Source organism: Dermochelys coriacea, chromosome 10 (assembly GCF_009764565.3).
Source record: "Dermochelys coriacea isolate rDerCor1 chromosome 10, rDerCor1.pri.v4, whole genome shotgun sequence".
NCBI classification, from domain to species: Eukaryota; Metazoa; Chordata; order Testudines; family Dermochelyidae; genus Dermochelys; species Dermochelys coriacea.
Window position 1 is genome coordinate 27,697,167 of NC_050077.1, and position 13,471 is coordinate 27,710,637.

General features: G+C 40.5%; 1 protein-coding gene across 36 annotated transcripts in view; it reads right to left on the minus strand.

Annotated features, from left to right (window-relative positions):
* The window catches only part of RBFOX1 (RNA binding fox-1 homolog 1), a 2,470,149-nt gene that overhangs the window by 219,547 nt on the left and 2,237,131 nt on the right, over positions 1 to 13,471 (minus strand). The window contains exon 1 of one of the 36 annotated variants that reach the window (XM_038419735.2): positions 1,316 to 1,557. The exons of 34 other annotated variants lie outside the window; for them this stretch is intronic. In XM_038419735.2, the coding sequence (XP_038275663.1) occupies positions 1,316 to 1,348 (33 nt within the window). In that variant the 5' untranslated portion in view covers positions 1,349 to 1,557. Of the gene's footprint in view, positions 1 to 1,315; positions 1,558 to 13,471 lie in introns of those variants that run through there. One more of the 36 variants, XM_043493168.1, reaches the window with a different exon arrangement.

Consider the following 13,471-nt stretch of genomic DNA (forward strand, 5'->3'; position numbering starts at 1 on the left):
TTGGTCCTGCTTTGAGCAGGGGGTTGGACTAGATGATCTCCTGAGGTCCCTTCCAACCCTGATATTCTATGATTTCTATGAAATCTCAAGTTATCCTCTAGCCCCCACAGCATATTAACAGAGTATTTTAAAATGACATTTTACTGAGAGTGTTGAAAACAAAATGAAACTGAAAAATGGAATCTACTAAGTTATTTTAAAGGTATGAAATGTTCCTTAAAGTGACGGGAAACTCCATTCTTAATTTAGACCATGATCTTAGGCACTGGAGCAGCCTCAGAACAGTGGGTGACAGTACACAGGCAATGTGGAACTCTGCACAAGAGGGTAGACAGAAGTTATAGTTTCAGACTTAACTCTGAATCTCTTTACTTTTATATAAGTTTAAATGACCCCTTAATGTTCATTTTTGTGTGTGTGGTTGAATAAAGTAGTAGTTGGCAGCTGTAAGAAGAACAAAGGAAGGCAGACAGTCAGGCTCTGCTAAATGTTTTGGCCTGAAATCTAATGAAAACCACATTTCAGCTCCAAAATATGCTTTACGTGGCAGTGTATAAAATCCAGTTTATTGCTTTCTACTTAAATGCTGAGCTATACCAGAACAAAAAAATGCCTTAGTATGATATAGGCAAGTGAAGGCTTTCCATAGATTATTATACTTAAAATACAAAAGATCTGAATTTTAAAACATTCCTATTAAGTATCTCAAATCTCCACATTCTTTTTCATCACTCTCTCTTCAGCTCTGAAAGGCTTTTATAATTAAAAATGCATTAAAAGTGTCAAAACATAATAAAGCAAGCTTGTCATGTTTATACACAAAAGAAGAAGAGCAAAGAAAATATTACTTATTCAGTGTTCCTTTTTAAACACATATTCACAACATAAAACTGTATTTATTCACTAAAAACCTTTAAGGTTTCCCACATTTTAAAGTCTAACTAACGGTTTATTGTTTGTTTTATTCTATTTTAGTTTTATTGTGTTCTGTTTCTTTGGCAAGAGATATTTCACATTCAGAGAAAGCCTCTCATACTATAGTTAAATGAGCCAAACTGCATCATATCCTCAGGGCATGGAAACAAAGAAGAAAAATGCAAAATTACTCTGTAAACCTGCTGGTTATAAGAACGGCTCAGTTAGACATATCAAGCACAGCAGACACACATAATCACTGCTGTAGCTCGCCTGGCAGAATGACTTAAGCAACAAAATATGTGTTAGAAGAGGCTTTCATGCAGTGGTACAGTTGAATAAAAGAAATGCCCTTGACTGACTAAAATCAGAGTTTCAAGTGAAAATAAAGTGAAAATACCTGCTGTACCATCCTGCTCTCTTTATCCTCCATAAACTTAGCAGCTGCTCTAGTCCCAGGCCATGCAGCATCTGCCCAAAGCAAGCATCAATTATGGATGAGGGCGTGTGAGCTATGTAATGTGTGTATGAGTATGGATGATAGGGGTGTTGAAGGAGGGGGAGCTAATGCAAGCCTTACTGACCTCCCACTCAACATCTGACTGCTCCCAAAACCTAATCCAGATGGGACTCTTTCAGTTTGCTAGGCCTCGCCCCATCAATCACAGCAGGCCACTCCTCTGTCTCCGGCTCCTAGTTATAGAGTGCACCACTGAGCAGATGATTACACACAGAAGAAGAAAAAACACAGCTTGACTACATTAATAGCTGTTTAAAAAACATTAGAAATGCTACGTTGTATGTTGTCGCAAGCTGAACATTTTCATTTTTAAAATAAGATGATTGTATTCTAAGTTATGGAAAACCCTAAACCTCCAGTACTTTGGTTTTTTGACAACTGCAGTTTACAGTAGAGAGAGAGAGAGAGAGAGTCTAATCTTTCCTACAATTTGAAAAGTTAATAGCAATAAAAATTATGTTTTAAAGTTGCTTAATACCCATAGCAAACTTAGGCAATAAAAACCACTGTCTATTTTACATTAAATTTACTTTACCCTTTCTTTATAATTGAAATTGTTTTGCCATCTTTATTTTGTGGTATCCCTCCTGCCCACCAAGGGAAATATTTCAGAAATGCTTCCAAGCTTTACTTTTGTGTGGCAGTTTAAGCAAGCTAATGCTTCACTATTAAAGGAACTTGTCTAGATACTCTAGAGGTAGTCTCAGAAATGATTAAATTTCTAATTAAAATCACATAATAGAGAAGAAGGCTAAGACAACACAAAGAGCCCCAACTTTACTGCCAATCTGTCATGGGCTGTCACCGGATAGAAGTTAGAGGCAGGACTGAAATGCAACAGGTGAGTTTTCATTTACAAATGTCCCAAATCCCCAGAAAAAAAATCTGGATAAACAGTATTAACTGTATAGTTAAATTTACATTCCAACTCAAATACACTAGGTTTCTTTAACAATGCAGGATAATTCTTATAGATTTGCTGCTAGCACTTTCTAATTAAGGATAATAAAAACAGCTGTTTCAGGCTTTTCCACAGGGAATCAGACTCCAGCCACATTGGACCAATTGACTAACTCTGCAAGCTTTCTCTCTTGCCGTTTAATCATTTGACTGGGCCACTTGACTTGGACCATTTGACTTCTCAACCAAATTCAGACACAGAAAATTCTGTAACTTCCTCCCGTTCTTGGAAGGTAACTGCAAAGCCAGTTCTGCCTCATATTTCACTTAAAAACAAACTCTTTCCCAAGTAAGGGTGTTCCCAAAAGGAAAGCATGAAAGGGGGAAAAGAACAGTTTTTCTTGGACAGAATCAGAGTAAAAGAGAAAGAGAGAGAAGAAAAGAGCAGGGGTTAGCTCAGAGATTTGTATTATTTCCTTGAGTGATGGTAGGATCTCTTTTCTCCAGCAAACAATCTCATGCACAAGAGACAAATATATTCCCAGTGTCCGCTTCATATGCACCATATTGAACCGTGATAAAAGTTTGAATCCCAGCTACCAAAATATGTCCAATTAGTAAATGAATTAGTGCTACTGCCCAGGAACATTTTATTAGCACAAACATCTTTTGTGTGTGTCCGGGGTATGGCCATACGGAAATGGTCAACAGCAAACAGGGATTGTTTTTCCAGGACGCAGTACCAGAGATTCAGTTATTCTCTCCCTTGGGTGGCGCCTTTATGTTACTGGTGATTTTTCATGTTTTTCTTTTAGATATGCTTTTCAGCTAGTAAAAAGTAAGGTATGTATCTCTCTCCAATTTGGCTATGTTAAACTCCATGACCCACCTCAGTGTTAAGGGTGCTTGGGAAATCAGAGTAGAATGAAAATCTGAAGCATTATATGATCTCTGAAAGTATATTTCCTATACCCACCATGATGATGGTATCTCTTCAGTTTTTTCTTTCACTATGTGATCGTCTCTCCATGGACACATGATACAAATAAAGCTCAACAAGTGAATTCTCTTTTCAAGTGTAAACCAGCAATAAATTTAAACATATGGGGCCAGATCCTGCCATACTTCCGTGGCACAAAGTGGCTGTGAAGTTTCCCTATATAGGGAGGCCAAAGAGTTATATAGGAAGGCCAAGGTGTGGGGAGGGAGGGGCCATGTCCACAGAGTGTTGTGCTCTGGTGATTCCTAACTAGCATAACTGCTCTTAGGGGCTATGCTAAACTAGCTCCGTTAGGGCAGTACTGTGACTATTCTAAAGTTGTGCTGGCAGCCAAATCAGTCCCTGGTGGCCCATAAAATGAGGGGAGTACAACGGATTTATTGGCTACTTTTGCACCCTTTCCATCTCTCAGGTTTTGTATCAGAGCAAGTCCAGACCAGTGTAGTGGGTCTGCTGTAATCTGGCTCCAGTCTTGCAACTCAGCTTATGTCTCCTCTTCACTTCTTCTGTTAGAATGGCAAACCTCAGACTAGTGCTGCCCTACGTTTTAGGTTTTAAAAAGTACCAGATCTCTAGACCCTCAGTCATGGGGGGGGGGTTTAACCCACAAAACTACACTTTCACTTAACCATTAAAGTGGTAGTTTCACCTCACTAAACAGATCCTCCCAAACTGTCTTTTTGATATATTTTGATACATGGATAAAACGGAATAGTGAGCGGTGTTTACAAGTTTGAGATAATTGCTTTAAAGAAGAGAACTAAAAGAGGAGGCTGAACATTTTTTGCACAAAAGAAAACAGAGCTTATCATGTAAAAATTCATATCTGTACTGAGGTAAAGTTAATGTAAATATGAGAAATATAAATGCTTAATACTGACCTTATTCTGAATGTAAATTCATTATACAGAACAGTCCAAACATAAAATAAAGCAGTTATTAGCAAAACTGCTTTGTCCCCATTCCAGCGTCTTAGCTCCGAAGCAAACTTCAGATTAGCTCATGCCAATCCAGAAATAAAAGGAGGAAAGTTTTCCTGATGTTAATCAAAAACTCTCTTCCCCACTCTCCACATTTGCAGAAGGCAAATTAAATAAATAAATAAATAAATAAATTCACTCTTTCCTGGAAGAGAAATTGGACCAATTAACTAATTAAAGGACAGACATTAACTAATTAATCATCACAACACTCCAAGAAATAGGAGGGTAAGTATTATCTATATTTGACAGTTGGGGAAAATGCTGCAGAGAAGGGAAGTGATTTGCCAAAGGCCTCACAGCAATTCAGTGGCATGAACTCAGGACTCCCAACCCGTGACAGTTTGAGAACACACAGCATTTTGACTGGATGGATGGCATGCCTTCCAGCACTATTTTAATTATGCTACTCTGCTGAAGTTAAGCAAAGGGACAATTTCCTGCCTTGACTACTGGTTCATGTCCATCAAGTTGGGTGTAGAGTAAGGCAGTGGTGCGCAAACTTTTCCAGTCATACCCCCTTACCATTCACAGATTTTGCTCATCATGCTCTCTCTCCCATTACTTGCAATCTGAAACTGTTGGGGTTTTTTTGCAAGGGCACTAACATGCAGCGGGACTGGGATCCGGCTGCCATAATAGAGGCAGTGGGATAAAAATTCAACAAACAATGCGGGAGCAGGTGGGAGTGGGAATTGTGGGTGGGGCAGGAGTGGAATTAAAAGAATTGTCCTCCCTTGCCGGCCAGCAGCCACTGCTCTCCAGCTGCCCAGCTCTGAAGGCAGTCCTGCCACATAGCTCTGAAGGCAGCACTGCCACCAGGAGCAGCACAGATGTAGGGGCATTTGCGGCACTACCTTCAGAGCTGGGTAGCCAAATAGCAGCAGCTGCTGGCCAGGGCATTCATGTTGTTTGCAGCACAGAAGGACTCTTTTTTTAAATCCTGCTCCCATCCCGCCCCACAATACCCACTCTATTTTTATCCCACAATACCCACTCTATTTTTATGTTGCTCCTGATCTTATGGCAGTGGGCCCTGTGGTACCCATGGGACCCCAGTTTCTTCACACACCACCAGAGAACCTCTTGCGCCCTTCCCAGTTTGCACACCACTGGAGTAAAGATAGGCCTCGTTTACATAGTGAGGATCATGTTCCTCGGTCATAGCAGGGAATGAACATGAAAGGGGCTCTAGACTTACCACAGCTCAGCATAAAAGGCTTCACCTAGCGCTTGATGCGATTCGCATCTGCATGCAGCCTCTACTCACAGATATGCTAGAGCACACTGCACAGGGACCATGCGGTATCCACCCAGACCCAATGTGTGCTCTTGGCTAATATCACATAGCTAAAGAAAAACAACCAGTATTTGTGTGTGAAACAAAACAAAGTGAGTTTTAAGTGGGAAGAATTCACCCTCTTTTCCTCAAGAAAAAAAAATCATGCAGTTACCTCTCGTGGTGGTAAAGAACCAATGGTTTGATCTATGTAATCTTGCTCAGAAAAGATTGGTCCGTACCCTTCTCCCCTAACTTGTACAACTGCTGGCACTCTAATTTAATGGTCATGTTAAAATGTGCCAGGTTGTCCAACGGTTTTACATGTGCGAGAGGAATTTTCAAGATCTGAACTACATAGTCAAAGAACAGCATAGTCAAAGAACTACAATCTACAATGTAAATAATTTTAGTAAGCTTTATGAAATAGAAGTTACTTAATTTTTTGTCTTTAACTCCTCTGGGCTTGCTTCTGTGGAAAGTAGAATTCCCACTGAAGTCAATGGATTGAGCAGGGCTCAGGAGTAACCCCTTGAAATCAGGAAAGGATGCAAATGATTCATCTGGGTGATTCATTTCCATAGGCACAATAATTCCCAGATGTGTGGCTTCAAAAAGCAGAGTACCTTCAAAGTTAACTCATAATTTCCCACTGTCTTTCAAGGTACACATTATTTTTCATACCACATACAATTATTTTGCCCAGCAAGATCCGAATGGCAAGAAAAGGGACGAGGTACTCTATGAAGCCCACTTGCTGCCCTCAAGGAACTTCTCTCAATTCTTTGACATGGATCTGGCAGGCTACTTTAACACACTAAATAGCAATTGCTTTTTTGCTTTTATCTACAATCACAGAGTCAAGAAACTGGCATCCTATACACTGCATATGAGTCCACAGCTGTTCTATAAACTGAGAGCTGTAATGTCAACAGTGACACGTCTTACTCAATTATCTGCCACATTTACTCACTAGATTTTTATAGGTGTAGAAAGGGCACTTCATTGAACATACTTACCCACATACAGAATTAGGATTTACTTTTAATTCACCTTTAATTTCCATCACATCTGTAAACCAACAGTGAACACTAGTTAATTGCATATAAACTTTCTAGTTCTCTCTGTACTCTGTTGCACTAAAGTTTCACTACTCCTGTACATTGCTATACTGAAAACGACACACACATCTTAGAGTTGAATCACAGTAGATATATACACTTTTGCTCATTTTATTCCTCCACATGAGGTCTAAGGCCCCAATTCTGCAAAGACTTACATATATCTTTACACAATGGGAGTAGATCCACTGAAGTCAAACATGACTACTTAAGTTGAAGCATGTGGACAGGTCTTTGGAGGATGATGGCCTGAGTGTCTGGGATGGCATGTCTAGTTAATTCACCTAACTGTTCAAGGACTGACATTTGCAATATTTACAAAGGGTGCAGGGTAGAAAAAAGAGACTAACTGGGTAAATACAAATTAAATTCAGTTAAAATGTATGTTTCTGAATTTGACAGACTTGTCATGAAAGTAAAGAAGGAAGTGTTATTATTCCATAGGCACCGACTCCATGGGTGCTCCAGGGCTGAGGGACCCATAGGGAAAAATTAGCAGATGCTCCACACCCACCAGCAGCCAAGCTCCCCCCTCCTCACCTCCTTCTCCCCACTCCTGAGTGCACCATGTTCCCGCTCCTCCCTCTCCATCCCAGAGCTTCCCCGCCACCTAACAGCTGTTTGGCAGCACTTAGGACTTTCCAGGAGGGAGGGGGAGGAGCAGGGACACAGTGCACTCATTGGAGGAGGCAGAGAAGAGGCAGGCAGGGACGGGGACTTGGGTGTAAGGGGGTGGGAAGGGGGCGGGGCTGGGGTGGGAAAAGGCTGGGTGGGGCAGGGACTTTGGGGAAGGGGTGGAATTCGGGTTGGGGTGGGGACTTTGGGGAAGGGGTGGAATGGGGGTGGGGCGAGAAAAGTGCAGAGACAGGAAGAGGCAGGGCAGGGGCGGGGGGTCGAGCACCCACCGGGCAAAGGGGAAGTTGGTGCCTATGATTTACTCCTTCTCATAACACAAGAACTAAGGGTCACCAAATGAAATTAATAGGCAGCAGGTTTAAAACAAACAAAAGGAAATATTTTTTCACAAAATGCACAGTCAACCTGTGGAATGCCTTGCCGGGGGACATTCAGAAGGCCAAGACCATAACAGGGTTAAAAAAAGAACTAGATAAGTTCATGGAGGATAGGTCCATCAATGGCTATTAGCCAAGATGGACAGTCATAGTATCCCTAGCATCTGTTTGCCAGAAGCTGGGAATGGGCAACAGGGGATGGATTACTTGATGATTACCTGTTCTGTCCATTCCCTCTGAGGTACTTGGCTTTGGCCACTGTTGGAAGACAGGATACTGTGCTAGATGGACCTTTGGTCTGACCCAGTATGGCCATTCTAATGTAGGTTATTCAGTAACAATTACTTGCAATAAAGTTGAAATAATATATTTTAAATTCTGTTCCAGGTAGACCCTAGCATCTCAGTTATAATTTTTCCCCAAAACCAACTTATTAGATGGCCCAGGGGATTGTGAGGACAATACTACTTTCTTGTTTTTACCGGCAGCTCTGTCAATTCAAAAAGGCTGAGATTAACAGTTAAGCTGTTCCCAATTCACAGTTGTTAACTGTCTGACATTAGATTAAATGAATGTTTTCTTATAGACAAATTTCATTGCATCACAAAATATACCATCATAATGGCCAACTTTGTAAGCAGTATCAACACAGAGGCCAATGGATGAACATAGATACTTACGAGTAGTTTACTCATGCTGCACTTGTTCTGTAGACACAGTATTTTAAATTTTTGCCAATCTGTTACTTTTCACATACACAAAATTATCTTAGTTAAAAATACCCAAGGAATATGGGTGTTGCCAGTTTCACAGATGGGCAACTAAATGATGAGAAGCATGGTAAGACTTCTGTATGAGAAGAGAGTGAAAAGATTGCACCTGCTTAAATCAGAAACAAGATGAATAAGGGAAGATATGATCGAGAGACATACAACTATGAACAGAAAGTAAATCGGGCACTGCTAGTTAACCTCTCTCATAATAGCAAAGGAAGGGGGCATTTGCTTAAATTTAAAAATGATAAAAGGAAATACTATTTTACACAATGCATAATGAACCTGTAAAACTCACTGACATAAGACAGCACTCAGACCAAGAGTTTAGTAGATTTTTTTAAAAGATTATACATTTAAAAGGGTTATTTGAACATCTGCAGTTAAAAAAGAAAGAATAAATTATAGATGCAGATCATATAAAACCTACATTTAACGATGTTAGGGTTACAAAATCAAGCACTTTCAAGTTAGGATATTCAAAAAGTAATGCTGCCCAGGCAACCTTAATTCAGGTCTCGGAGGGTTCATCTACACAGGGATAAAAGCCCACGATCAGCTGACTCAAGCTCATGGGTTTTGGGCTGTGGAGTTAAAAATTTCTGTGTAGACCAGAGGTTCTCAAACTGGTAGGTGCGCCTTCCTCAGGGGGCATGGAATGTATTCTGTGGGGCATGAGAAGCTTTAGGGGGGGAAAAAACTTACTGCAGACATTGAGAGCGGGGCGGCCAGACAGCAGCAGTTGCTGGCCGGTACCCAGAGGTGGAGGGTGCGTAAACTATTACAGACACAGAGAAGCGAGGGCATGATCCAATAAGTTTAAGAACCACTCTGTAGATGTTTGGGCTTGGGCTGCAGCCCGAGCTCTGGGACCCTGTGATGGGTTATTTGCCCCACACTGGACTAGAAAGGGTTAATCTCAGATGGGAGCAGTGGAGGTGAATCCTTTGTGTGGCCCAGGCAGGCTGTGTGAGGCACAGTCAATAGAAGAGAGGCTGCAAGGAGCAGCCAATCAGGGCCCAACAAGTTCACATAAAAGGAGCTGCAGGGTAAAGCTGAGAGCAATTGCTTCTGGGAGCCCAAGGGGTGAGGACTGTGTCTCTGGCAGGCTGAAAGAAAGCTAGCACCACAGACAGGTCAGTTGCTGACAGGGACCAGGGGAGCAAGAAAGAACTCCTGGCAGTCTGCAGAGACTGGGCAGCTGAGTGCCTTGAGGCACAAAGAGGATGCTGCGGTTCCTGACACTGCGAGAGGGGCTGCAGGCAGGTACAGAGATGGAGCAACTGTGTGCAAATCGCGCATAGAGAGCATTGGTCTTGAGCTAATCCCCAGAGTGACCAAGAGGAGGCGCCAGTCTGGCAGTGAGTGATGAGCCCCGAGACAGACCCTTCACTCTCATGGAGTCCCAGCATCAGGCTCCAGCCTGACTTCAAATGTCTACATAGCAGTTTTTCAGCCCAGGAGCCTGAGATCCAAGAGCCAGAGTGAGCTGACCTAGGCCAGCCAGGGGATTTTTATCCCTGCTGTAGACATACCGTGTGTGTCTAGATTATGATAATCTTTAATTATATGATCCCATACTATTTTTTCCATACAACAGACAGTCTTCATGGAAAAGCTAGTTATTCTGTATTTCTTTTTTATCTTCATCATTCAGTATGTGGCCCAACCACTTATTTACCACTCCACATCCACACCCTGCACAGGCAACCTTAATTCTGGCACTTGTTACCTTTTGAATGCTTGACATTGCAATAAAATATTCTTTTAATGTCATTTTGTGTGTGGGTGTGGGTGTGGGTGTATATATATGTGTGTATATATAAACACTTATGCTTTTAAAAAGAAATAAGTTAATGGAGGTTAGAAAAAAATGTCTCATATGGGCCGGTTATTGTATAATTGTCCACTAGGGTAGGTTCTTACAAGTAAGGAATCTTTCTCCTGTCTTTCCCATTATCAATATTGCCATTTGAAAACAGTGTTTTCTAACACTTTAATCACTTAGAATCAAACTCTGGCCAAATTTAAATCAAAGATAAAACTCCCACTGATTTCAATGAACCTGTTAAGTATCAAGAAAAGGAGTACTTATGGCACCTTAGAGACTAACAAATTTATTTGAGCATAAGCTTTCGTGAGCTAGAGCTCACTTCATCGGATGCATTCAGTATTTTCCACTGAATGCATCCGATGAAGTGAGCTGTAGCTCACGAAAACTTATGCTCAAATAAATTTGTTAGTCTCTAAGGTGCCACGAGTACTCCTTTTCTTTTTGTGAATACAAACTAACACGACTGCTACTCTGAAACCTGTTAAGTATCACTTTCTAATAACACTAGAGATCTGCTGATGTTGGTAGGGTAAGGTTTATTCAGCTCTCTTGCTTATGTCCAAAGTCAATTTATGATCCGTTATTCTTACCAGTAAATTTTTTTTAAATAACCTTTGTCTGCAATAATACAGCATGTTTTAAAAAATAAATTAAAACAGAGAGCCTTGTGCTCAGATTTGCAAGGGTGTTTAGGCATTGCTCTACTCACCAATGCAAGGTCTAAAGACCAGATTTTGAAAGTTATTTAGGTACCTAAAGAAGTCGAAGATAGACATCTAATGGCATTTTCAAAAGTAGTTAGGCTCCCACTGGGAGTTAAGCACTTAAAATCTGGCCCTTAGTGTCTTTTTTGTTTACAGTTCTTAATATGGACTGATTTAGTTAATGGATATACGGCTTTGTATGTGATGAATTAATAATCCCAGATATCTCGTGAACAATTTCTGTTTTAACAAAAATAAAGAAAGAAAGAAAAAATCTTGTGGCTCTGCTAACCACATTAGAAGCCAGAGTGCAAAAAGGAAAAGGAAACCTGAATATTTTGATGATTAGCGCGCGTGAACGCACACACACGCGCACACACACAGAGGCCTTGTTCTGGCATGAGCCTAACTTTAAGCATGAGTTTCCCCATTAAACTTAATTGAATTTTGTAGGGATTACTTACATACTTACAGTTAGTAATGAAACCAAGGTATTGCTGGATTGTGGCCATGGTACCTGAATGGGTCCAGCTGCAGGATAAAGTCATATATTCTCCTGACCAACACAGGGATTTTATAAGTCATGTTGGCCATTTTAGTTTTAGTGTTACTCTTACAATAAATACAGGACTTTGAAATGTAATTCAGACCAAAAGCAGGTTTTTTTCACTGGAAACTAACAAAAATGTTATTTTAAAAAACCTTTAAAAACCCCCCACCAGAATTCAATTAAAAATAATTGTCAATGGTGCACAAGTATCATCTCCAAAAACCTGATTCCAAACCATTATTTTGGATACAAATGTAAATAAGCACAGTAGCTTCACCAGACTGCCTAACAGACATTAGAGAGATGAGGTGGGTGAGGAAATATCTTTTACTGGATCAACATCTGTTGGCGAAAGAGACAAGTTTTTGAGCTACACAAAAGCCTTTCTGTCCCGAAGTCGAGTTCTGTATAGTTTGAAAACTTGTCTCTCACCAACAGGAGTTGGTTCAATAAAAGATATTTCCTCACCCACCTCGTCTCTCTAATATCCTGGGACTAACATGGTTACAACACTACAAAAAAACCCAGACAGTCTACTTTACAAAACCTCCACCAAATTTACCACACTTCAATGCATTTATCTCAGGACATTCTGCTCCAGGGTAACTCGAGATTAGAAGGGCAGCGAGTGTTGCATGTCAGGGATTAAGGGCAATAGTAAGTTTATAAGGGCCCACTGGCATAGCATCTCTATGTTTCTTGCCTCTCTCTAGCCAGAGTAATCCCTCAGTAACAAACCCTGATTTACTCTCAAAAAGCAGCAACGGCAAAAGGTTGCGTTTTTTTCTCACCCTTGACGACACTTAACCTATGCTGGATCATTTCGGAGAGTCAGCAGTGCAAAGAACCACAAAAACAAAGAATCCCTACACAGTTCACTCATGATGTAGGTGAGAAAGTTCAGAAAGTGGAACCAGTGGGGCAGATCTACTTTTAATCCCATCTGTTCAGACGTGAAACCCTCTAGACACTAATAAGATAAATGAGCAAACTCTGCTAGTGTGATTTTTCACCATACCACACTTCATTGGGTCCCCTTCAATCTTAATGAATATGAATAATACTTGGTATAAAATGAAGACATGCCAATCTCTCTGTCCAGGTGAGAATGCTATTCAGAGAGGTCAATCCTTTAGATTGCAGGTTGCAATTATATGATGAATTCTTTTAAAGGATGTATAATTAAAATGGAATTCACTGTGGCTGGTAACCTCCATGAAGATCTACTACTATGTTATTGTTCATAAAGGAGATTGCACACGCACTCTCATTGTGAATGACCCACTATTTCCTAAGTGAACTGTTTGTGTAATGTGTTGTAATGGAGAGTACATGCTAATTAGCACATTACCTAAGCAATTAAATCTCTTAGTTTTGGCATCACATGCAGATAAAAATCTGTGATCTAATAAATATAAGGGAGAGAACCTTTTAAAAATGGGGATACTCATTATTTCTAGTAAGCATATTCCCTCAAAGGATGTTTGAACATAGATTTCACTGGCACCTACAGGAGCGTCTTCATTTTCATATCTAAAAATAGTTATAGCTCAACTTGTGTGTAGCAGTTGCACTTAAAAAGCTTTTACTAGTCTGTGTAATTTTGCTGGTTCTACTGGTATTAGCCATTTTAAGTACCCTGAATAACTCTCAAACCAGCAAAGTAATCTTTGAAAATGGACGACACTTTTAAAAATGTTACATACCCTTCCCCCCCTACCCCCCACATATTGACCAAATATACTGGCACTCCTGTGAATTCAAGGTTGTCATAAATATAAAGGGAAGGGTTACAATCTTCCTGTATACAGTACTATAAAATCCCTTCTGGCCAGAGACACAAAATCCTTTTACCTGTAAAGGGTTAAGAAGCTCAGGTAAC